The 26,435-nt window shown below is 44.3% G+C and overlaps 1 protein-coding gene across 6 annotated transcripts in view; it reads right to left on the bottom strand.

Annotated features, from left to right (window-relative positions):
* The window catches only part of SEPTIN11 (septin 11), a 94,179-nt gene extending 68,579 nt beyond the window's left edge, over window positions 1-25,600 (bottom strand). For 4 of the 6 annotated variants that reach the window (XR_003428878.1, XM_027087643.1, XM_027087642.1 and 1 more), the window contains exon 1: window positions 25,398-25,567. Coding sequence is in view for 5 of the 6 variants with exons in the window: in XM_027087643.1 (XP_026943444.1) it covers window positions 25,398-25,424 (27 nt within the window). In the remaining variant the exon portion in view is untranslated. Of the gene's footprint in view, window positions 1-25,397 lie in introns of all 6 variants that reach the window. The other 2 variants (XM_027087640.1, XM_027087644.1) reach the window with 2 other exon arrangements.
* Between the last annotated feature and the right edge of the window lie 835 nt (window positions 25,601-26,435).

The raw sequence follows: 26,435 nt of genomic DNA, 5'->3' as shown, positions 1-26,435 counted from the left end.
GATCCTCCCGGACCGGGGCACGATCCCGCGTCCCCTGCATTGGCAGGTGGACTCTCAACCACTGCGCCACCAGGGAAGCCCCCGGTCAACGTTTTATAAACCACAGAATGATGTGTGTGTGCTGGCCATCAGGGGACATCCACAGCCTCACACCAGCACACTACACTACCATCTCCTAAGGTCAGTAAGAGTAGGAGAGGCAGCTCTACCACGACATACGTGCCTTGAGCCACCTGGTGGAGCACACAAAGAAAGTAAAGGGGAGACTAAGGAAGGAAGAGGAGGAAGGATTTGAGAAGAGATGCCTTTCCACCACCAGCTGCTGGAATGGATTCTTGTATTTCTCACACAGAAGGAACATGTCTAACCGAAAGATCATAGGTTAAAGTTGAGCAGCCTACAGTAGTCACTCTCTCATTCATCCAAAAAGCAAAGATTATCAAGCCTCCCTTCTTAGTTTTCTCTAAGAAGCTATGAAAAATGCTATAAAAACCAGTTGTAGAGAAAAATCAACTAAAGCTCACATAGAAGATGCACAGAAAATGCATTGGAGATAGAGAAGGAAGACAGGATGCAGTCCTGACTGATTAAAACCACATGGCTAACACGTCGGAAATTCCCATCACTTCCTCCTTAGCTTCTCAGAGAGCACTGAGGAACACACACACATAGGGTTGGACTCTAAACAACTTTTAGGAGTAGGGGATAGAGAAGAACAAATATTTTCTGTACCCCTATTCCCACGTGCAAGGAACTGGCAAGACATCAACTTAGTTATCCTTAATTATCCTAAAAAGAGATGCACCTTTTGGGATGAGAGGACGTCTCCAGATTCATTCCCTCATCCTGTCTAGAGGGGAAGGCTCATCACCCAGGTATTTAAGATTAGATGAAAGAGAGGGCTTCCCTGGTGGCGCAGTGGTTAAAAATCTGCCTGCTAATGCAGGGAACATGGGTTTGATCCCTGGTCCGGGAAGATCCCTCATGCCACGGAGCAACTGGACCTGTGTGCCACAACTACTGAGCCCCACACACCACAACTACTGAAGCCTGCATGCCTAGAGCCCATGTTCCGCAAGAGAAGCCACTGCAATGAGAAGCCCACGCACCACAGTGAAGAGCAGCTCACGCTTGCCACAACTAGAGGAAGCCCATGCACAGCAACGAGGACCCAACGCAGCCAAAAATAAATAAAAATAATTAATTGAAAAAAAGATTAGATGAAAGAGAGAATGATTATCTCCTGATTTACTGATGGAACACCACTATCCACTTCTGAGCTTATATTAAAAAATAAAACTTTTAAAACTAGTGATATTTTTAAAACTAGTTTTAAAACTTTTAAAACTAGTTTCCTCAGGGAAACTAACATTCATGATTCTAAAGCCTACTCTGAGCTAGACATTAGTTGGCAATTTCACTTACGCTGTTTCACTTAGTATTTACTTAGACTTCCATTCTGAAGGCATTTTAATTGCACCCACATTCCTTTACATGCACTTGTCTGCAGCTCACAATTTGGAACACATGTTCAAGCCACCAGCCACTGTGGAATCAACACAAAATACCTGATCTTTGATTTCTTAACAATCCATGAGGTAATTACCAATAGCTTACTCAGACCCACGGAAACCATATTCAGATGTCATCTATTTAGGCAACAATATTTCGGCAAGTGCAACAAACGGCAAAGCATTCTAAAATCAAACTTTAATAAATTTAAAGTCACATATTATTTAATACCATTTTCTCCCTCTCCAATAAAAATTGGTGGTTGCTTGAGCTTTGTCCTATCGTCTAAATTTCTCTCCCACCAAATACGCTTTCTGTAGAATACTACACTCTTCCCTCCACCTCATTCCACATTATATCCTGAAGCTGGACTTACCTATCTTAAAGTAAATAAGCAAACAAAGCTACTTTAGCCGTTACATTCCACAGCTAAGACTCCTCCAGGGCTTGCAACCCTATGCCAGCTAGGGGCTGCTTTAAATGACAGCAACTACCATTTCTCTGGGCTTCAGTTTCATCTTCTGTAACACTGATGAGGGGACAGGCGTTGTTGAGGAAGGGTGCATGAACACTCTCTAGCTCTTCAGTCACAGGCTTCTATCACTGACCACGGGGTAAGAAAAGAAAGGATGCCAGTGCCTACATTAGAGTGGATATCAGGCTTCAAATAAAATCCAACTAGAAGTAATCAGTCATCAAAACAGAAGTAGAAAATATGAAGCCAAAGGAGAAGACAAAACAGACAGAGGAATGGATCCAAGTGCAAGTCAAACAGTATGTTAGCCGGTCCAAGAAGCACAACTTTAGCTTTTAAGACCTCAAAGCCAGCCTATTATCTAGCAGAAAGCAGAAAAACCCATCAGCCCTTGTGGGCCAAGATCAACGTGACACTGAAGGCTCAGAGCAAAGGGGGGGGGGCCCTGTCACCAGACCATTCCCACACCAAGAGCTCTCATGACTCTAGCCCTATATTTGAGCTTGAGAGTCTCTGATTTTCTTTATTCTTACAACAATGAGGGAATCATAAGCTTTAGATCTTGCGTGAACACAAGTACCTGAAGTGAAAAATAACTGTGATGGATATAGTCATAATTCATGTATCCAAACGGGTGTTTTTTAGACCGGAAAGATTCAAGAACTCCAAGCCAAAAAAGCAGAAGAGACTGAATGAGGGAAAAAAGAGATTCATTGTTTCCCCCACGTCCTAGAAACCAGAGCTCTCTTTAAATATATGAGTGTCGGGCCTCCCTAGTGGCGCAGTGGTTGAGAGTCCGCCTGCCGATGCAGGGGACACGGGTTCGTGCCCCGGTCCTGGAAGATCCCACATGCCGCGGAGCGGCTGGGCCTGTGAGCCATGGCCGCTGAGCCTGCGCGTCCGGAGCCTGTGCTCCGCAACGGGAGAGGCCCGCGTACCGCAAAAAAAAAAAAAAAAAAAAAAAAAAATATATATATATACACACATATATATGAGTGTCTATAACATATCCTTATCATGCAAAGAGAAAAGAACACACGCCCATATATCCAACACCCAGCCCAAGAGACAGAACACCACCAAAAGCTTTGAAGCCCCAGAGTTCCCCACATGTGATGGTAACCCTTTCCCTCCTGCCCACCACCAGATGCAAACACTATCCTGAATTGGCACGGAGTCATTTTCTTGTTGTTTTGTTTTTTACCATAGCTCTACCTTATACACCACTATCAGCGCACAGTCACTAAGAGTCCTAACTTCACAGTAATAGCATTGCCCGCTCCCTTCTCCATCCATGTCATCTATCAGGAAATACAATGCTCCTCCCTAGAGGGGAATGAATGAGGATACAGCTCTGAGAGAGTTACTCTAAAGTAAAGTAGTTCTCAAAGTGTGGTCAGGGGTTCCCTGAGGGCTTTCCAGGAAGCTTTTAGGAGTGTACAAGTTCATTCTTTTCCAACCACGTATCTGTGACGCTGGGACTTCTTGATGCACTTCGACCAAAACAATACATTGCATCAGAGTAAATGAAAAGCCGACCTGAAGACCAGCTGTCTTCTATTAAGTCAGACATTAAAAAGAATCACAAAAATGTAAAACAATTGTATCTCATCTCACTTGTTGAATGACTTGAAAAATTTACATTTCATAAAACTGTTATTAATGTTAACAGGTAATACGATTATTGTTATGTAAAATGAATTAATAAGTAAATAATTTTAAAACATAAAAAAAAATAATAGAAGTGGATCGATGATGCAACAAAACGCCACAGGAATGGCTACGGGGAGTACTTTGGTTTGGCATAAAGTATGCAACTAATAATAAAAAAAAATGTCCCAAACTGACACTGTCACAGTAAGCACTTTGGGAGGGTAGAGAGCTTTCAAATGGTGTCCTGTATTGTCGGTAAGGCATTAGTTATTTTCTAGTCCACAGGCTGGAGATGCACGCACAAGCACCACCAACAGTAACCCGAGTTGTGTTATGTAAGCCTTTTATAAGGAATCACTTTTTTTTTTTTTTTTTTTTTTACGAGGGGGGACTAACCATAAATACCCAACTGCATTGAGGGCCCAAGTTAAACTTGATTCATTACATGTATAGCTCCAAAACCGTTAAGATTTTTTTTCACCATCGTCAGTGACCAGGGTCCCAAACACGAGATCAGTAACTGGAAAGGGATTTGGGGTTTTCTCCGCTAGGCAATGGGAAACCACCAAAGAATCTGCCTACTAACTACCTATCAGCAATGCCTCCGTTCAACTGTCCTTGGGTTTGTAGTATGAGCAAAAGTCAGAGGATCTGGCTCCGGTTCTGAGTCTGTGGGCCTTAAGCAGGTCACTGACTCTCCTGGGTCTTGGCCCCCTTCTCTGTAAAATGAAAGAGCTGGATGAGATGATTTCTTTAAAAGTCGTTCCTGCTTGAACATTCTCTGAAAACCCAAGCCACAGAAACCTGCAGTGGTGTTCAGTGTGCCTCCACGGCATCTAGTCCAGGGCTTGGAGGAGTGTCAGTGCTCAACACGGGCCACTGAGCTGTAAACAGTCCGCAAGGACCATAGCTAAGGGGCACCTTCAACAAGGAAGAGGAGGTAGGGAGAGACCACAAGGACAGTGAGGATGTTTTCATCTTGATTTCAGCTGCTAGGGTAATAACTCATGAACACAGGCCGAATCTAGAAGGCAGAGAACCCATTCTTTAGGCTTAAATGGGGGACTATATCTGGGTGATCAAAGGAACATGGCCATGGTGAGAAAGGATGACTCAAAGCCAGCAGCAGTATTCCTGGGGCTCAAATAAACTTTTCTACTTTTCTAGAGACCACAGAAATGCCTTCACCTACAGGGGGAGGTGAGTGTGATATCAGTGCGCCAAACTGTCAGAGATAAGAATGTAAGATGTCCGTGAACTGCACTGAAATAGTACCAGGAGCACCACTCTGGAAATAGTGGCTCACTGCTTTAAATCTATAAAATAGCTAACATTCATAAGGCACCATTTATCCTCCAGGCACTATTCTAAGTGCTTTACAGGCATGAACGTTTACATCCTCACAACCCTGTAAGATAGATATTATCATCCTCATTTTACAGAGGCGGAAATTAAGTCATGGAGATACAAAGAAACGTGGCCGAGGTCTCAGAGGAAGTAAGTAACAAAACCTGGATTTTTAACCGGCTTTATCACTATGGAATTATATCAGCGATTCACATCAGCACTTGTTCCGTATAAAGAGATTTTAGTCTCTGTCCCGTTTGCTTGACATGTGTCACATTTTCACTGAAGTAGAAGGTTAGGTTTGGGACGGCCTGATGAAATACGTGCTGAGCTGGGGAGTGGAACTGTTGACGAGGAGACCTGGGGAGGAGATGGCCATGCTCTGAGCCTCCCCTCACATGTGTGTGTCACGTACACACACAGACAAGGTCTATCCAGTCCCCTCGCACCACCGCAGCATGTAGGTTTACCTGTGACCTGACTTAGTAAAAGGTTGCTGGAGAGCAAAGCCAGGGCCTGAAAGAGCAGAATGACCCACTCATCACTTTGGCAGAAAACAGCAAAGGCTGCAGAGAAAAGCAGGGCCCCCAGAAGTGAAGCGGCTTTGATTTTTTTTAAGGGTTTCCAGCGGTAAAGTCCTTCAGAGACTTCTGACTTCCACTGAGAGCAACTAAGTCAGGCCCTGCCAGCAGATGCCTGATGGATCCTGATTTTAAAGCAGAACAGACACTGTCATTGACTTCAAGGACTCATCATTCAGAATCTCCACAAATACTTTTCTACATGTGTTCACAATCACATTTGGATGGCCCTGAGGTCAGAAAAAAATTGAATTCAAGTCCCGGTACCACTTACTTACCAGCTATGTGACTTTGGGCAAGTTATTTAACCTTCTTGAGCCTGTTTTCTCATTTGGAAAATGGCATAATAATAACACCTGCTCACAAGTTTATCGACCAAATGAGACGATGCACATAAAGTGCTTAGACATGCCGCCTGCTGTATAGTGAGTGTTCAGTATTCTTACTCATTATTACCGGTAAAATACTTTGATCTATAAACCTGGAAATAACCCAGTTGAAAGGAATGTTAAAAAGGGATGCCTCCCCCCAAACAACACATTTCTAACTCAAAGACCCAATCACTAACTCAAGGCCTCCCTTGCTTGTCCTCCATCTAGCTCAGCGTGTACTCAACGGCTAATTACAAGTTAGGTGTTAATTATCTCATAAAAGTTTCTTCAAATCACAGAGCATTAAATTCCTGTGCCCCTCTAAAGGAGCTGGATCCCTGAGCTCCTTTTCACATCTTGGGTTCCAAGCTCTTCCCTTTCTGTCTCCTCTTTGAGTTGTTTCTAATTTATTAGCTCAGGACATCTCCCACTGGATGAATGGACTCTGTTTCTTAACAGTTGCTACATTCTTGTCTTCTGTAAAGTACTGAGCAAAAGACAAAACAGCTGTTAAACATAATTAAATGAAGTTCAGTGAAAAGGGAGCTTTATTTCCAAAACAAGACACCAAAATACAAACCAAAAAGAAGATGGTGCAGTTAAAGCTTCTATATAACAAGACACCAAAAACAAAAGAAAAGAAACATGGCAGATTGAGAGAAAATTATTTGCACATAAAAAAAGGACGAATGTCAACAAGACAGAGAGAAACAGCCCAACTCGGGGGTAGAGGAGGGGAAAGGCAAGGAGGTGAATAAGTCATTCACAGAGAAATAAACATAAATGGCCAATAGCCACATGAAAAGATGTCCAACCTCACTACAATCACGACAGTTGAATATCATAACCACCTAGAGGTGGCTGTATCTTGCGGAGCCATTGGCCACCTTTACTTAAGAATTACTTAAGAAAAGTAATTTATGTCTCCATATTTTAAAAGACCTATTTTTTACATACCGTGTGAAGCTGGACAGAAAAGAGGCACTGTGACAACCACTTGGCATTTCACACCCAGACCCTCACTGGCTCATTCTGATCTTCTAAGATGAGCACCGTCACCACTGAATAACCCCGAAGTTCTATCTATTTTCAGATGGTTTTCTTTTTTCCAAGCAAATACTACCCTTCTCAAAAGCTCATAAAAGTCTTGGCATATTCATAGGTGTTGTGCTGCACGGAGCCAACGTTCAAAACTCCTAACTAAAGCATTTAGCTGAAACATACACTGCAATATTCTGTTCCAGAACAACGCATAAAATGATTTAAAATTTTAAAGTAATTAGTGTTACCTTTCACCAACATACATTTGAGGCAGGTCTGCATGAAGCTGTTGGTGCCATTTTTTAATTTAATATTTAAATATCAGTATCTTAAATGATAGGCTTGGAAGAAAATCTCTCTGTAATTAATACAAAAAGTAAAGCAGCCTGGAAGAGTGTCACAAGCATTGGCTGCAAGCCAGCTGGGAATAAAAATTCCAGCTCTGCCACTTTTGAGCTGAAGGACTTTGGGGCAGGTGACTTCTAAGTCTCTTTTCCTTTCACTGAAAAGTACAGATGTCTATATCACAGATTTGTGACAGTTTTTCCACAGAGACAATAGGAAGCATCTGGTCTTGCCCACTTTAAGCAATTCCACAGTAAACAAGATTTAAAATGTTTTTCCCTATCAATTCATTGTCAATTCTGCTAGCCATTTAAGGATGTTTATTTAAGAAACACATATAGATTTCATATATAAACTTTAAAAAGTGTAAATATTTACTGTCCTGATGAATTCCGTGGCCTCACTTCCACAGGAAAGACAACTATGAATAACCACTTCACATGCTATTATTTCTAGAACTTTCACCTGGCAGTTCTCTGGAAGATAATAACTAATGAAAGTGGAAATACTGAAAGCAGCCCACCAACTTCCACATAGAAGAGCTTCAGGGATCATTGCTATTCATACAATTTCAATAATTAGGAAAAATACGCCCAGGAAAAGGCCCTGAGTACAGCATCGAAGAGAACCACCTGTACCATTTACTGAAGCTGCCTCACCCAGTCACTCTGCAATATTTTCTGATGGGCAGGAGTAAATTATATCATGCTCCGTCAACTCCAACTGGTATAGCCTGAGCAACCCAGGGCTGAGAAAAATTGAGCTGAGACAAGAAACAGGTGAAGTGAAAATGAAAACCTTCAGCCCGCTGCATTTGTGTTCACGTCTCAGCCCTCCACAGCAAACTACTGTCTGGTGCTCAACCATTAAATAAAGATAATTGAGAATTCCTGGGGAAAATTGAGCAGATTGTTAAATTCTTTGTTCCCTAACCTCCTTCTAGGATGTTCTGCCACAGTAATTTTTACTGATTAAGTCCTTCTACATTAGGCAAAAACCTGGGCCTGTTACTGCTGACTTTTTTTTTTTTTTTGCGGTACGCAGGCCTCTCACTGCTGTGGCCTCTCCCGTTGCGGAGCACAGGCTCCGGACGCGCAGGCCCAGCGGCCATGGCTCACGGGCCCAGCCGCTCCGCGGCATATGGGATCTTCCCAGACCGAGGGACGAACCCGCGTCCCCTGCATCGGCAGGCGGACTCCCAACCACTGCGCCACCAGGGAAGCCCAAATGTCTCGTATTTTATACTTATTTTCCGAATCTACAAAATGCTAAAATGCCACTTGTTTAACAAAAGTCGGTTTGACAAAGCCAATACTCAGTGGATTCGATTTAGGAAACTAGCGGAAGAAAAGGTCTTAAGTTTACAATATTGCTTTCTGTGGGCCCACACACCACCGCCCCCCCCCCACTACCACTGCCAAATCAGAATTAGGATTCAATTACAATAACAGGGCAATGTTTCCAAAAGTCTCACATCCTCAATACAAGTTGTAACATTAATATAACTGCATATCACTATCTTGCTGGCAGCTTCCCTGGTGGTGCAGTGGTTAAGAATCCGCCTGCCAATGCAGGGGACATGGGTTCGAGCCCTGGTCCGGAAAGATCCCACATGCCGCGGAACAACTAAGCCCGTGCGCCACAACTACTGAGCCTGCGTTCTGGAGCCCACGAGCCACAACTACTAAAGCCCGCGTGCCTAGAGCCCATGCTCCACAATAAGAGAAGCCACCGCAACGAAGAGTAGCCCCCGCTCGCCGCAAGTAGAGAAAGCCCGTGCGCGCAGCAATGAAGACCCAACGCAGCCAAAAATAAATTTAAAAAATAAATTAATTAATTTAAAAACACCCAAAACTATCTTGCTGTTGACCAAGACTTCCATTCCAACTGGCTTCTGTTGGCCTGAACAATTAGAAACAAATCCAGCATCTGACTTTAGCTGGGTAGTCTTTTCTTCAAGGCAAGGGAGGCTTTTCGAGCCAAAGGTAACATGTGGAAGGAAGACTGTTCCACGTGTGCACATGGAGCTTTCAATTCCACTTTTCTTAGTAAAAGTACCCCAGCAGAACAGTGTTTGAGCAGGATAAAGTGAGAAGGGCCGAGTGGTCAGTGACCATGTAAAACGCTAAGGATGCTTTTAGAGGACTAGGAAGATACCCCAGTACAGCTGACCCTTGAACAACACAGGGGTTAATCCTCGTATAATGTGTAGTCAGCCCTGCATACAAGTGGTCTCTCTGCATCCTTGGATTCAACCAACCACAAACGTAGTACTGTAGTATTTGCTATTGAAAAGTATCCACTTCTAAGTGGACCTGTGCAGTTCAAACCTCTGTTGTTCAAGGGTCAACTGTACTTATTACCCTTTTGCTCAAGCTACTATCTTGAACCATGTGAAACTGGCGGTTCCGTAGTTCAGAAACAGCTGACATCAACTAGTTCATGTGGTTAAACCCACCACTAGGAAATTCTGCAGACTTAAAGGTAATTAATTGCCACATTTTTCTGTCGATGATCTGTTTTTTTGCTTCTTATACCCATTATGGAAGAGTAGACTTTTAGAAAGAAGGGTATCAAGACTCACAAAAAACAACCACAGAAACTTTACCAACAGAAACGTTCTAACAATCGGAAAGACAACCTCCTCGCAAGTTGTTTTCTAAAACTTCTGTTCACCAAACATCTGCTTTTGTTTGTTTGTTTTCCAAGACTCTCTAATTGTCACAAATAGTTCCTGGAAGATATATTTTCCTACAGGCAGGGAGAAGAAAAGAAGGGAGAATGCCGGGTTCCTGCCGGGCAGGGAAGGGTGAATGGGGAATTTCAGTTTCAGCTGAACTCAGGCCTCAGTTCCCCGTCTCAAAGGCAGGCCCTGATGAGATGACCTCTAAATTCCCCTCCCAGCTCCAGCACTAACAGTTTACTGGAATTCGGTAACAGCCCTTATTCTACCTATATCCACTTGCATTTTACATCATCCTACTGCCAAACTCATAAATAATTTCACAGCCTGTAAGAAACAGCCATTAACTGTCATTGGACCTCAACCAAACAGGAAGAAAAAAAAAATCCAACCCCATTCACTATATACAGCACATGCTTTTGCAGAGGGATATTTACATTGGATCCCACACACTCATGAATCCCTCCTGCTCTCTCTGCTGTGGGTCCTAGTCACGCCACACAACTCTGGTTCCATTTCTCCCAATGTGATCAAACCTGTTTGGAGATATCCTGTGAGGGAAACAATTTACAAGTTTTGTGGGGTTTTTTTGCGGTATGCGGGCTTCTCACTGCTGTGGGCTCTCTCGTTGCGGAGCACAGGCTCCGGACGCGCAGGCTCAGCGGCCATGGCTCACGGGCCCAGCCGCTCCGCGGCATGTGGGATCTTCCCGGACCAGGGCACGAACCCGTGTCCCCTGCATGGGCAGGCGGACTCCCAACCACTGCGCCACCAGGGAAGCCCAACAATTTACAAGTTTTGATGCTGCCCTTGAACAATCTAGACATTTTCATACCAGAGTTCAAGGCACTGCTTCTGTTTCAAAAAACCAGAGTATTTTCCACACAAAGCACTGTAATTGCTCAAATGTTAAAGCACTCTAAAAGGCCTACCAAAACAAAATAAAATTTAAAAACTTTAATGAGTTCTTTATTCAAATACAAGAAAAATAAATGAATCATTTCCAGTGGAAATCAGACTGCATACTGGCAGACTCAGCCCATGAGCATGTGTGTATGTGGCCCACACAGTATTTTTAAAAGATCTGATTTCGTTGCCAACATTTTCAGACGGGGAAATTTCGCCTCAAACTCTAAATGTCCGTCTTCTCTTGAAAAACTATGTCACCACTAACACCCTTATTTCAACAACCAGAAACAAGAGGTGGCACGTGCTTGCCCGTTTATAGCAGTTTAACTAGAAGAATCTGAGAGTTGTCCCTTTTGGTACTTTTTTCCCTTCAAGTAAATAAGCCAAACAATGAAGCTCACCCTGGTCAAAGACAGTCTGACATATTTCTCTCCCTTACTATCTTACCATGACATAAATAATTCACTCCAGAACCAAACTGAGGCCTATCAAAGATTGCCAGATTGCTAATAAACCATGGCTCATTAACTATTTTAAAGAGAACACATATGGTAAACTTCTATTTCTTACTAGTGTTATGGTTACATCAAGTTTAACATTTTTCTAAATGTAATTAAGTGTGAGAATGCTTAATTGAGATCTAGATTATATGAACTTATTTTCTTTTTCAAGATGTGTTATCGCTAGATTTAAATTTCATCTAATATAAAAGCTTTTCAAAATCTATAAACTTAATACATTAAAAAAAAGAAAAAAACCTGCTACTCACACTAATCTTGTGCCCTCTTTACTGAAAATAGTTGCTATAGTCTCCTAATCAGGTCACAGTCATTTTTAAAGCCTTAATAGTTTCTTGTCTCTATCTTACATGAAAAGGACAGAGCAACTGACTTGACAAAACATTTCCCTAAATCTTCTTGCCCTACCATGGATTCAACTATCTCTTGTCAAGTGGAGATAAGAAGGCTCATTTCACGGGAGTATTATTTGTAAAAATGGCATAAATCTTGACTCCTGGTAACATTTATATGTAGGGTGTTAACCAACTATTCACCATCTCCACAAACCATGGAATAAAAACAAACTGGACCAAACTGCAATGTAGATGATGAGATTAGACAAAGCTTTTCCCTCCCTCCCAGGAATGTAGTTAACAAAAGACCAAGGGAACACAAAGGGCAGGCTTTTAGAGACTTGACCATGGAAGAGGAACAGCATCCTGTTGCAACCAGGGGCTTGCAGTTGTTCAGAACGTTGCTAAAAATTTTAATCGCTCTTCTTCTAAAGCATATTATCTTTCTCCATCAATAGGACAGCTGAGCCAAGGCCTGGGAGCATTTCTGATGATACAAGATCCTTTACCATCACAAATGCATTCCCCTTAAATCCTGAGAACCTAAGTATAGCATTCCAAATTTAGAATATACATATTCTGCACACTATCAGAAGGGAAGAAAATCATTTTTAGCCTCTAAATTGAACTACAAAAGCACAGCAACAATTTTTGTTTTACGTAGTAAAGGAAAACTGCACTTTTAAATATCATTGATGCAAGCACTATTTCCTTCAATGTGTCCACATGACCAAAATGTGCTCGCTACAAGGGTTTCTTTTATAAACAGAAATGTAAAAAGCAAACAGGCATTTCCTATAATACTCTCCACCAGTAACAGGCATCAATTCTCAGCCCCAAATATAAAATTTCACAAATGACTTCTTTATACTGTTAATTACAAAAACATTTCCCTCCAACAAGAGTACCTGCAAAACTGCAAGTAGACTTAGAAATAATGTATCTGCTCTAAAAGAGATCATAAGAATCTGCCATTGTTAGGACTTCCCTGGTGGTGCAGTGCTTAAGAATCCACCTGCTAATGCAGGGGATATGGGTTTGAGCCCTGGTCCAGGAAGATCCCACATGCTGCAGAGCAACTAACCCCACACGCCACAACTACTGAGCCGGCGCTCTAGAGCCCACGAGCCACAACTGCTGAAGCCTGCGTGCAGCAATGAAGACCCAATGCAGCCAAAAATTAATTAATTAATTAATTTATAAAAAGGAGTCTGCCATTTTTAAAAGTAGGTAGGAGTGACTTGGCGCTGCAAGCTTTAACTCAGCAAATCAGTCGATCTGGTAAGTGTGGTGTGACAGAAAGCTCTGGACTCAATGTGAGCTCCAATCAAGCTACCACTCTCTGAAACCAAGTGTTGGGAGGAGACTGGGCTAAAGAGAAAGATCTTCAGCTTGCTTTCCATCTTTTTACAGATCCTATGACTCTATAGCACTGTTGGCATTCAATTAAGCTCAATGATACATATCGCATACGAATAATGTTTGAATGTTTAAATTATCCATGAACTCAAGGTTCACTACAAGCACAGGTAAGTGAGGCCTGGTACAGTGACTGTTCCATCTCTGGGCTTGGCTTCTTATGATGATGATGGTGACGAAATATTTCAAGCAAACAAAACATAGCACATCTGTACACTCATTACCTACCTTTGTCAAACCATAACTTTTCCCATCTCTATACTTGAAGTCTTTTTTTTTCTAATCACCAATACATTTGAAGCTCCCTGAGTACCTCTCTCTAATACCATTCCCCTCCTTCCCCCAGATCACCATCTTAGCTTTTAAAACAAAATGAGATCAGACTGTCCTGGAATTTACTTCAAAATAATTTGGGGGGTTGACGGGTAGGGAAGAAAAGAGGTTAGAAAAAAGGGAAAACAGATGACATAAGATTGGCCTGGGTGATGAGAGAATGTTATAATGAACACCTCCATCCTTACTCTGTGTATGTTTGATATTTTTCTCCATAAAAAAGTTTTCTAAAAAATGAGAAAGAGGGCTTCCCTGGTGGCGCAGTGGTTGAGAGTCCGCCTGCCAATGCAGGGGACGCGGGTTCCTGCCCCGGTCTGGGAGGATCCCACATGCCGCGGAGCGGCTGCGAGCGCTGAGCCTGCGCGCGCGTCCGGAGCCTGTTGCTCCGCAACGGGAAAGGCCACAACAGTGGGAGGCCCGCGTACCGCAAAAAAAAAAAGAAAGATATCAGATTGTAAATACCTCTAGATTACACTCCTAAAGCTTCACTATTCAGTATGATAGCCACTAGCCACATGCAGCTATTTAAACTTAAATGCAAATTAATTAAAGATAAAAAATTTAATTCTACAGTTGCACCAGCCACATTTCAAGTGTTCAACGGCTACATACGGCTAGCGGCTACCATACTGATCAATGTAGTGGTAGAACATTTCCATCATCACAGAAAGCTCCACCTGACAGCACTGCTCTGCAGCCTTGGGTGTTATCTCCATTTGGTAAGAAGAGGTATAACCAACAGCCAAAACACTTGGCCTTAAGATCATCAAGTATGAGTCCTGATCCATCAAATAGGGGCTGACGGGCTTGGGTCAAGAATAATATCTAATCGGGGTTTCCCTGGTGGCGCAGTGGTTAAGAATCCGCCTCCGAATGCAGGAGACATGGGTTCGAGCCCTGGTCCGGGAAGATCCCACATGCCGTGGAGCAACTAAGCCCGTGCACGGCAACTACTGAGCCTGCGCTCTAGAGCCCGTGAGCCTCAACTACTGAAGCCTGCGCTCTAGAGCCCGTGCTCCACAAGAGAAGCCACCGCAATGAGAAGCCCTTGTACCACAACGAAGAGTAACCCCTGCTCGCCACAGCTAGGGAAAGCCTGCACGCAGCAGCCAAGACCCAACACAGCCAAAAGTAAATAAATAAATAAAATATATATATATATATATAAAAAGAATAATATCTAATCAAACTTCCTTACAACGTTATTTAAAAAATCAACTTTTACACACTGAAGTCTTATCACAGGAAAAATGTGTGGAATTGCACAACTTCAATTAGGACACGACTGCTGCGTGTGCAATAAGTTTAGTGGCAAAGCCAATGTGCAAATTAGCAACAACATTTCAAATGTGTATTTAAAGACCAAAAAAAACCTGAAAAATAATTCCAGTTTTAGTTTGAGAAATGGAAAAATCACACATTTCAGCTTCCAATTTAAGTTTCTCCTCCCACTACCTTTATTTTGGAATAGAAAAACAACTTTCTACTTGTTTTTAACACAATTTTTTCATGGTTGGGATTAAAACTTAAATCAAATTGCTGATGGAAGATTATCCAAGGACGGTTGGAAGGAATGAATGCAAAAGTCCAGACTGACTACTAAGACTATAGTCTAAGCTTTCATCTGCATCTAATGAAGTAATTTCTTCTTCCCAGAGTACGTCTTTGAGTAACCCATATCTCTCATGCGCTCATGTATCTCAAAGAGAAAATTAAATGATCACTAAAATAACCTCACCTTTCCAAACTGAGATTATTTTGCTCCCAAAATCGTATGTCCCTTTATTCTGGACTAACCTAAAAGAAACTGATGGAACAGGTAAATTTTCTAGTGTCCTTTCACCTCTTTCAAATCAGATTTAAAAAACAAAAACAAAAACCCAACATTGATAACCATTGACATCAGGTGTAAAAGAAGGTAAATCATGTCAAGTGAGTTAACTCTTCCAGAGACATTCACATCTAACCCAGGAAAAACCAGTAATTCTCAACTTGTTTCCCCATCTACCATATGTGTTAGAATATGGAAATGGGGAAGTTGGGAGGAACAGTGGTTATGTACTAGTCCCTTTATCCAAAGCTATTAGGAGCAGGATTGGATAATTTATCTTAAAAAGCATTTAAAGACTAGGATTTTAAAAACAATCGGGGCTTCCCTGGTGGAGCAGTGGTTGAGAATCTGCCTGCTAATGCAGGGGACACGGGTTCGAGCCCTGGTCTGGGAGGATCCCACATGCCACGGAGCAACTAGGTCTGTGAGCCACAACTACTGAGCCTGCGCGTCTGGAGCCTGTGCTCCGCAACAAGAGAGGCCACCATAGTGAGAGGCCCGCGTACCGCAATGAAGAGTGGCCCCCCGCTTGCCACAACTAGAGAAAGCCCTCGCACAGAAACGAAGACCAAACACAGCAAAAAATAATAAATTAATTAATAAAACTCACTCCAAATTTCATACACAATAAAAACTACTATTTAAAAAAAAAACAATCGTTATAACCTAAACATTTTATCGTACCTTAAAACATATAAACGTACATTCATGCACCAATTTTTTTGACAAAAGGCCAAGGTTTTTTTTCATCATAATGACTTAGAGAAATTCCATTTAGAGGTGTCTTTTTGGTACAAACTCATAAGCATCATCTATGATTTCCAGTTTGTTTCTCAAGTGGAGTCAGAATTTTGAAACACTTTCAATGTAATCTGAATTCAGACTCCTTTGGATTCTTACAATTTTTTCCTCCAACTTAACCATAATAAATTCACAGCAGTTTTACTTTAGCAAAATCCTCACCTTTACTAAATCTTTCTATTTTTGCACTTATAGTTCATAGATTTACATAATATTAAATTATGCACATGATGATGATGACTACAACTGGTAGAAGCGGGTTTGGAAACAAACAATTGACCCAGGAAGCATGGGTACTGGCTTACTGATCCAGTAGGCATGGTAGGTACAGAAATGCCCACGTGCCCTAGAATAGAATATTAGTCTACTAGTCAAAGCATCTGGCATGCTGTGGCAGTCACTACGTTTTGAAGAGAGAATGGGGCATACAAACTCATCTGGCAGAAATTTTGAAAACATCCCTCTCAGACTCTGATACAATTTGTCAATTCCCTTTGTTGTGCCATTTTTCTCCTCACCTTACACCAAAAGAATAAATTTCTAACGGTAGCCTAGAAGGAAATAAAGTTGAGGTTATCTTTCTAGCACTCCTCAAATGACATTATAAAATGAGAAGAGGAGGGAAATAAAACGGGCCCTACTTTTCTGAATTCGGAACCGAGTTCCTGACATCTACTATCTAAGGGAAAAGGGAGGGCTAAATAGTAGTTAGAAGAGCCTGACAAAAAAGTAACTTGGGGCTGGAGGTGCACCAGAACACTATGTAGGTGGCACATAAGTGTGGTAGGCATTATTGCCGCTGGAATTCAAAGACAGAAAAGTCACCAAAACCTGGGTTGGTGAACGGAGGCTTCAAGGAGCGGGTATGTTGGATCTGTGCCTCAAAAGTGTGCCCTGACAAGAAAAAGGGAAGACTGCACATTTCAGGTGTGTGAACAGGGAAGGGGCAAATGCTCGCCTCCTACTGGGTAGAGTGGGGGGGTGGGGGGGTGGCAGTTCTGCTTTGAGCCCAGCCTTAGGTATAAAGCAGTTATTATTTCAGTATTCGTTTGCCTTTTACTGAGGACGAATGTTTCATGCATCATTGTAAGCACCTGGTGTAATACCTCATTTGATCCTGTAAACCTCTGAAGAAGGTACTGTAATTATTTTACAGATGAGGAATGTGAGGTACACAAGGTGAGTAACTTGTCTAAGGTGGTCAAATGGCAGAGGTGATACACTAGGAGGCCAGCAGTCCGGCTCTAGAGCCCACATTCTCAACCAAAATGCTACATACAGTCCTCTATCCCTATCTGCAGGGACTGCATCAGCGGCTGGCTGAATCCAGACACGGAGGGCCAACATACTAGGCCATTTTATATAAGGGACTTGAGCATCTGCAGATATTGGTATCCGCGGAGATCCTGGAACCAGTCCCTGCAGATACTGAGGGATGACTGTACTAATACCTCTCAGCAGAGAGAAAACAAAGCACGGAGAAGAAGGGTGTCATAGATGCATCTGCATTTAGGAACAGACAAGGCTGGGAAAAGACTGATTTGGAAGCATCCTAAGGGAAATAATTCTATCAAGCAGTTGGAAGCCCTAATAGCCTCAAAACCATTTCCCAGAGAGTACAGTCCCAGAGTTGGGGCCACCAGAGACTAGCACAGAAGGTCTTTGAGAAGGTCACCACTCATCCCTTATTTGGTGACGGTGCTATTGGAAGCTCACTGTGAAAGAATAGGAATCATCATACTCTCTGCCTTCAGTTCGCTCTGGCGGCTTAAACACACACAGGCACTCTTTCTCCCTCTCTCATCATTCTACCATGTCCAGCTAGAATCAGAGTAGGCCAAATAGACTGAGAAAAATCACGACAGACAGGGAGACAATTTTACAAAATAATAAAGACGCTTAGCTCTCTAGCAGATGCCCTGACTACGAAGCTATGGTGAACTCTTACTATTCAACACCATCACTGGCTCTCCCTAGGGGAGGGTTCACTTCCCCATCCCATCCAGCTTGGCCAAGTGACTGGCAGAGCCACTCTCTGCAGAAGGATTATCTATCTCCATCCTGTTGAACTTAGGAGTAACCATTTATTTTGGTCAATGATGTTCATGTGCAAGTGACCCACCCAAGAGCTTGAAAAGTCAGTTCAGGGTTCAGCAGGCCTCTTCTTCCTCTGCCACCAGATTGGCAATGTCCAGAGAGAGGACAGAACGTTCCCTCAGCCTGGGTCCTAGGGTCAATTCAGCATGGAGCGGATCTCAGAGGATGGAACAGACAAGGACCCTGTGTGAGAAATAAACCTTTGCTGTGTAAGCCACCAGATCCTGGGACCAATTTGTTACCTCAACATAATCTAGTCTAACTGACCAATACAAATGGTAGGTCTGTATGCACACTGGTCTAAGAACTGCTGGTTCCAAAGCCAAGCTCTCCCACTAACTGGCTGTACCAGATTAGATAAGTGACAACTTCTTTGTGCCTCAGTTTTCTTGCCTATATTACTTCTCAGAAATTTTGTGAGGATCAAGAGAGATCATTGTCTTGACAGTAATTTAAATAGAAAACACTTAAAAATCAAGACGCTGCACAGGTTTCCTATACCTGACAAAGAAGCTGGGAGTCAAGCCTTTTCCTTCCAACAGCAGGTCTGAGTAAATTTAATGGGCATCCTTAATGAGATTCATGAAGTTTATATTGGCATGAAAACGGTACACAAAGGAAGATGAATGAAAAAGGATTAAGTCTTAACAGAACCCTGGCTTTTAAAAGACTCTCCTCCTGTTTTCATAGGATCCGGTGGGTTTTTAGTTTTCTTTATGGACAACACCAACTGACACTTGCAGTCCAAGGTGGGAGGAGTCCTAGCATTCCACCCCACCCTTCAGGACTCAATTGCTTTGGTGTGTAAGGAAGTAAGACTTTTAGTTCTACATCTTGAGGAAGAGCTCCATACAGAAAACTAGACAGAGGAAGGCCTGGTGATGTTGTCACTCCTCTCTGTGCCCTTCCTCAGTCTTTACTTCCTCTGTTCTTTGAGGGCTTGATTTGGCCATGAAAGAAATCAACTCCCCGAGCCTCCCCTGAAACCTGAAGAATTAGTGCTCTGAAGATTTTCAGCGTCTTCCATCAACCAAGTCTAAGAATCTGGGATATCCTACGTTGTGGGTCGGGTGGATAGCATATAAAATATTTAAAGAGCTATGTAGTAAGTACCCGTGTCTTGAAGAATGAACTGCAAAAGTGATGTGGTCTCTTCCCACCACCTTCTCGGCCTCACGTCCATCCACTCTAAGCCATCATGAATGCTGATGTCCCTGCTACACTGGATTCCCTTAAGAGGCTCTGCCTCACCTCAGAGCTTTGCACATGCTGTTCCCTTGGCTTGGAACACTTTTCCCTAGCCACCGCCCCACCTCACTTTCCTTGCTGAGACCTAGTGCTTGCTCATCCTTCAGAGAAATTTGATGAGCATCGGGGACGGCATCTCAAGGACTTACATCATGACCTCAGCACCTACACAAAGAAAGTGCACAAGATGTATCTGATAAAGCGGATGGATTAGGAAGCCAAGAATGACTACTGGTGCATTAGGGTGTTGACAGTTGTTTTGTTTTTCCATTTCTAACCTATCTATATTATTGTAATTCTACTTCTACAAGAAAAAAGAATTTGAAAATAAGAAAATCATAAATTCTTCCCAAAGGAATGTTACTTAATTATCAAAAACAGACACAATTCCACAAGGACTCAGAGGCAAAAAATATACAAATCAATTTTCACTGCAAAGTAAAGGAGCTGTTACCGTGGAGGATTCCTGGACTGAATGTCAATATTATGACATAGTATGAGTGTGTTTCGTGTTTGGTAATTGCAATCATTGTTGCTTTTGTTGTGATCACCCATTTACAATGCTTGGTGTCAGTTTATTTATCTCTTGTAAAAATAAAATACAGTGTGTGTGTGTGTGGAAAAAAAACAAACAACAGACACATTTTATGTTAGGTATATTTTCACAACAATTTTAAAAATTAAAAAAAAAAAGCAGGAACCAAACTCCCCCTTGTTGGATACCAAAGATGTTCTTTTGGAGCATGAAGCCATTCCTACCTCTCCACCCCAGCCTGGCCCCTGAGTCAACACATCACCCTCCATCCCACAGGGTCCTAGCGCAGCAGGTGGACCGAACGCATCCACACAACTCAACTTTCTGCATCCTTTGACTTGAGCGATGCGCTCACCCTCACTAGCACGGATCCTGAAAAGGTGTTTCTAATGCCTTGGCTCTGGTCATATCAGGCAACAGACTCCTGATTTTTCCCTCAGGCCAGGCGTGAGACAATGCAAACTTGATTTTTAGATCACCAGCATTCTTTTTAGAAATCTGTCTGTTTCACCTTAGCCCAAGTCTTGCTTCTATGTTCAACAGCAGCCGCATTGATGGGCTGCCAGAAGGCCTGAGCGGATAGGAGAGGTATTGTTTAGTTGAAAGGGGGTTTTCTGTCAATCTGGATTAAAACAAACAAACTAAAAAAAAACAAAACAAAGGGGGTATCAATTATATTGTAAAGTAGTTCTCTTTGGGAAAAAGGATTGAAGCTTTAGATCTACTGGGTCTTTGTTTAAATAATCGTTCAGCTTGGCTGACCCCAGTTGAGACAGTTTAGCTAAGGCGACTGAAAGACAGTTCCCAATAAATGATAAAATCCAAGAGCAGCCCCTACCCTCCCCCCCAACCAAGTTTAAGGCCCTATAAAGACAAACACAGGCACAGCAAACCCTGATTGTAGCTTGCTCCCCAGGGAGCCTAAATCCGAAGTCATCATCAGCTGTGGCATCATCAGTGTAATAAACACTGGGTCTTTTGGTAATCAATCAAAGCACGCCATCCAAATCATTCATTCCTTTGTCTGCACACAGACATAGCGGGGCCCCTGTGAAAGCACTAAGCATCTGTTTCCTCGGTTATACAAATGTCCAAATAGTCAGACAGAGTACTCCCGGGCACACAGTTTGGCTTCTTAGTAGCAGTTTATATGGTATGGGTTATGCTTCCTGCTGTAAACCTCAAAAAGTTGATGAGAATCATCTAAGAACTGTTACATCAGGACGATGGGATATGAGTATTGTTTTCATCTTTTAATCAATTCCTTGGGTCAGTTTTTCATCGTGATGTAGACACATCATTTTTAAAGAAGATACTTTAGAAGACAGAGAAATCATCTACAGCTTTCAAAAGACTTAATCCTTCTCCAGGTCCAAAAGCCACAGCCCTCCATGTAGGGGCCACATCCTCAAGTCATAGAAATGGCAATTTTACAACAAGGGAAAATGACATTTGGTTGTCAGTCCTCACCCTCCTGCTGAAGACAGACCATATCTTTAGGAACTGCCTATAATGATCCTCGAATAGATAAGATCCTTTAACCTGCATCATAGCTGTTGACTCAGCAATAGACACATAATTTCCTTTCTCCCGAAATGGCTTACATACGCTATTGAAGTTTGTTTCTGTAATACACACGGACACTAAATCTCTCAGAAAATAAAAGCTCCAGGTAAGAAGGAATTTCTCTGCTGTCCACTACTGTATCCCTGGCACCTAGAACAGTACCTGGCACACAGGAGGTGCTCGATAAATAGTGTTAAATAAGCTAATGAATGAACTTGGATTTCCATTCCTTTGGGCGCAGTGGATAAAAGGATAATTAAACTTGTTTCTTGAACGATATCATAGGGGAATCTCCACCACTGGAAAGACTTAAACACTTCTATTAGGGATAATGTAGAAAATATTTCTTTCTGCATTGGGGAGGAGGCTGAACCAAATGACCTCTGAAGTCCCTTTAAACCCCCAGACCTTATAACTTGATGAACACCACTCCTTAAAAGAGAGGATCAGCTACTTAAAGCCTGTTCCCAGGTAGAGTAAATTACCACGCTCTGATTAAAACAAAGATAATAGCGGCCCTGGGACTTGGATGCCAAAATACTAACTCATCCGTAATGTGCACACATCCCTAGGGGAGAAATGCTCTTGCTAATCATCACTCACACTCTGGAAACAGCAGATGTGCTTCAGGGGCTTCTGGGAGCCAAGTCCAAAACCCACTCCTGGGAAAATGGAGAAGCTAGGGGTCGAGATTAAAATGGAAATAAACAGTATCACACCAGACTGAAGCTTCTGTTTCCCAGCCAACAACAAATCCATTTAAGAAACGTCTGAATTTAGCCTTGAAGTTAAAATGGCTATAACTGAAGATAACCACGTCATAAGATAGAAAATACTGCATTTGATATATAAGGATTTTTGCCCAGTGAAATGTCATATGTACCTGAGGTATCACACTCAGAGGTTCAAGTTCAAGAATGTCTGTCTAAAGTTGAGGGCAAGTTATTCTGGTTGAACTTTTTCTTCAATCTGAATGAGAGAGGCAGTTCGTAGGGGAAGGAGATATGTTCACGTTTTCCTAAACAAAAAAAAATCTAATTCTAAAGGAGTAACTAGGGAAACTCCATTCACAATCAACTTTGGAGTGATTCTTTTCTATCAACACATCCTTCCTTTCTTTTGTTCAAATGGTAGAATAGATATGGGAAAAGGAGGGGCAGCGATTTCTACCACGAAGGATTCTGTGTAGAGACCCTGGGGCTGGGTTTGGAGAATCTTCTGCATTCACTGGGGTTGTTTTGAAGACCTAAATGCAAACACTACACTTAAAACAGGAACCGAATGAACAAAGTGAAACAGTTCAACAACTCCTTGGAAAATGTATGAAAAGACTTTTTAACTTTGTAGTCAACTCCTGATCACCCCTACAACTCGGTCCAAAGAAAAAACAGTCTTCTGTTTCCAAACTGTAAGTAACTTAATCTTAATTCTAATGACAACAGGGAATGTGCAGAGAAAGCAGTTACCTCCTCTGTACACACACACTTTGTAAAATCGCCTCTAGTTTTTGAATGAGAGAGGTCTTACACAAGAATTCTGTGGAATTAAGCTCACATCTGGTTGGCAGACCTGGTGTTGGACATGATTGTGGCCACACAACTAAATCTTAAATCCACATACTGTTCCTATTTAACTGACATATATGAACTAATTTATAGAAAATGTGCAGCAAATTATTTCTTCCACCTCCCCCATGCCTCAAGAATGCACCAGCAATAGGTGTTACTGAAAGACACCCTGCCCACACACACACAGAACATTTGCATATAGCCACTGTCCAATTATCTAAAGCAGATATTGTTATTTATCTGAATCTGTGCTCTGTAAATGTGTGTGTGTGTGTGTGTGTGTGTGTGTGTGTGTGTGTGTGTTGGGGAAGGGGGGTGGGGTAAGGGGGTGGGAGTAGTAATTTAACCAGATAAACTTGACCTCTCTGGACCTCAATATTCTCACCAGAAAAATAAAGGGATCAGCCCAGAGACTATGCAACTTCCCGCAGTAACAACAATCTATGACCACTAATTATCAAGAGGAGACCTGAATTCTTAAGTGTTTGTCATTAAATATTAGAGTTTAAACTACCTAAAAGACCCACAGTTACACTTCAATATGACCACTGCACACTTTCTGACGGTGGAGAACGTCTTTGAAAACATCGCGGCAGCTGAACCACCAAACCGGGTTAGAGCACGCTGAAGGACCCCGCTAATTATGGGGGAGGGGTGCAAAAAGCGACTGTATCTGGAGGAAGAGTTGGGAGAAGGGCTGCGGGTTTGAGAGCACAGTCTTGCAATTTGCATTTCTGGGCTTGCAGAGCTTCCAGTATCTCCGCGAGACTTTGGTCTGTACCTGCAAAATCTCTCAAGCCACCACCTGCAGCTACACAGTTGTGGGAAGGGGAAGAAGAGGAAAAGAAAAGGAGGTGGTAGAGCGGGAAGAAACTCGCTCAAGGAGCCCACAAAGCCCGTGGGGCGAAAGTGACTTTGAACAGTGACAAAGAAAAGAGGAAAGAGAAAGAAAGAGGACTCCGCCTTTCCCCACCGGCTCTGCTCCTTTCAGTAAAAAGGGAAGGCCGCCGCCGCCCCTGGCCTCCGCCTTTCACCCGGGATGCAGAGCCCCGGCTGAAACCGCACCCTTTAAGTCCGGCTGCCCTCGGGCCGGGTCCAGAGTCGCTGAATGAGCTTTGCACCGCCGGAGGCGCGGCCCCTGCCCCGCCGGCAAACTCGGGGACTAAGCATCCCCCTCCCTCCCTCCCCGTCTCCCTCACCCCGTCCCGAGGCACCCGATTCTCCACGCACCCGCCACCCCTTCCTCTTCCTCGCGCGCCCGCCTCTCCGGCCCGCCGCCCCCGACCTTCCAACCGCAGAGCATTTTTAAACTTCCACCCACCCCGACAACGGGGCCCTTTGAAAACTTTGTGTATCTAAGGCTTTTGTCCACATCCTGGGCAGGGCCCGGTCACCAGCGTGGGTGCCTGAGGGTGTCCGGGATCTCACAGTGCACAGGGGAAGCCACCACGGAAATCCCACCCCTTTTTAATTTTTTTTTAACACATGAAAGGATGCTCAACATCACTAATCATTAGAGAAGTGCAAATCAAAACTACAATAAGGTATCACCTCACACCGGTCAGAATGGCATCAAAAAGTCCACAAACAATAAATGCTGGAGAGGGAGTGGAGAAAAGGGAACCCTCTTGCACTGTTGGTGGGAATGTAAATTGATACAGCCACTATGGAAAACAGTATGGAGGTCCCTTAAAAAACTAAAAATAGAACTACCATACGACCCAGCAATCCCACCCCTTCATTTTTGACCCGCTTCTACAACCGCGTGACACAACGCTTGGGTTAACAATTCCCACGCCCTGGTCGCCCCTCGGCGCGGGGGAGCCGGGAGGAAACAGCCCCCCCCCCGCACCCGGCGCCTTTCTCGACTGTCACGAGGGGAAAGGTGTGCGCGGGGAGAAGGAGGCAGCCGAGAAACACCGTGGCCAAAAGGATCCTCTTAAAGAAAAAATAGGCGAGGGGTCCTTTTTCTCCCACATCCCGGGAATCGGGGCGCGACGAGGCGATACACTGTTGCATCACGTAGCAGCCGAGCCGCGGGGATCCTCGCCCTCCCCTCAGCCCCAGACACGCGCCCAAATTCATGCACACACCCACAGCTACCGCCGCAGCCTTCCCGAGGCCCCCGCTCCCGGCCCCCAGTATTCCCCGCCGGCCCCCGCCCGCAAGCGGGAACACCCCCAGCGCCGGAGGAGAAGCGGCCGAGGGAAGCGAGGCCCCAGCACTCACAGATGGTCTCCCCACGGCCACGGCCATCGCGGCTGCTGCTCCAGCTGCGCCCGGGTGCCCTCCGCCAACACTAGCTGCTGCTTGGGCTCCGGCTCCCGCTCGCCTCCCCCGCGCCTCCCTCGCGGCTGCGCTCTGCTAGCGCCCGGCTCCCGCGCGCCACCAGCGGCATCTGCTCCCCCTCCCCACACCGCCGCCCCTCCCGCTTTATTAGAACAACATGGCCACCCGCCTGGAAGGGACCATTTGCTTCCCCAGGAAGGGGTGTGAGCCTGCGCGCCCGGGCTGAGGCGGTGGGAGGGAAGATGGTAGAGGGGCGGGCCTCCAGCCCTGGTCCGCAGGCCCAGGCTGCAGAGCTCGCCCTCATCAAATGTAGCGGGCGGTCCCGAAATGACCGTCTCCCGTGCCACCGAAAGCCCCCAGCCTGTGGGCCGGCCGCCACCCCCGTTCCACCAAGTGCTGGAGTCCGAGTAAAAGCCTGGGCGCGGAGGTCCCAGCCCCGGGTCCCGCCACGCGCTTCGCCAAGCTGGTAGCTGGAGCAGCTGCGGAGAGGGAGACCGGACACGGGCGAGACAGGTCCACGGGGACAGCATCTCGCGGAAAGTTAGCCCCAGGCAAGCACGCCCCAACCGGAGGAACCGGCTTGGAAGGGGAGCGGGCCACTAGGGAGAGCGGTGGGCGACCGAGGTGGGCTGGGCCGACCCCCGCGAGGGAAGAGTTCCCCTCCACAATTCTTCTCTTCCTAAGGGAAAGATTAAAAGGCAGAGAGCTGGAAGCTGTTACTGTAGCGTGCGGCCGGGTAGGCGACCACAGTGGAGAGGAAGAGGCGGTAGAAGTTGCTGCGGCGGACGACTAACCTTAGCCTGCCGCAGAGACGGAAAAGGACGCCCCCGCCGGAGAATTAAAGCAGCTGTTGACTGCCCTAGAGCGTGGGGGCCGAGGCCTCCCCCGGCTGTAACCCGAGAGCTGGGCACACGTGAGAGCTCCGCCGACTACTCTTTTTGATCGCTGGAGACTGACCGGACGACCCGGAGGCGGGCG

Source organism: Aethalodelphis obliquidens, unplaced genomic scaffold (genome assembly GCF_003676395.1).
Source record: "Aethalodelphis obliquidens isolate GAN/ISIS:26980383/991018 unplaced genomic scaffold, ASM367639v1 scaffold59, whole genome shotgun sequence".
NCBI lineage: Eukaryota > Metazoa > Chordata > Mammalia > Artiodactyla > Delphinidae > Aethalodelphis > Aethalodelphis obliquidens.
This window is presented reverse-complemented; position numbering and strand designations above follow the sequence as displayed.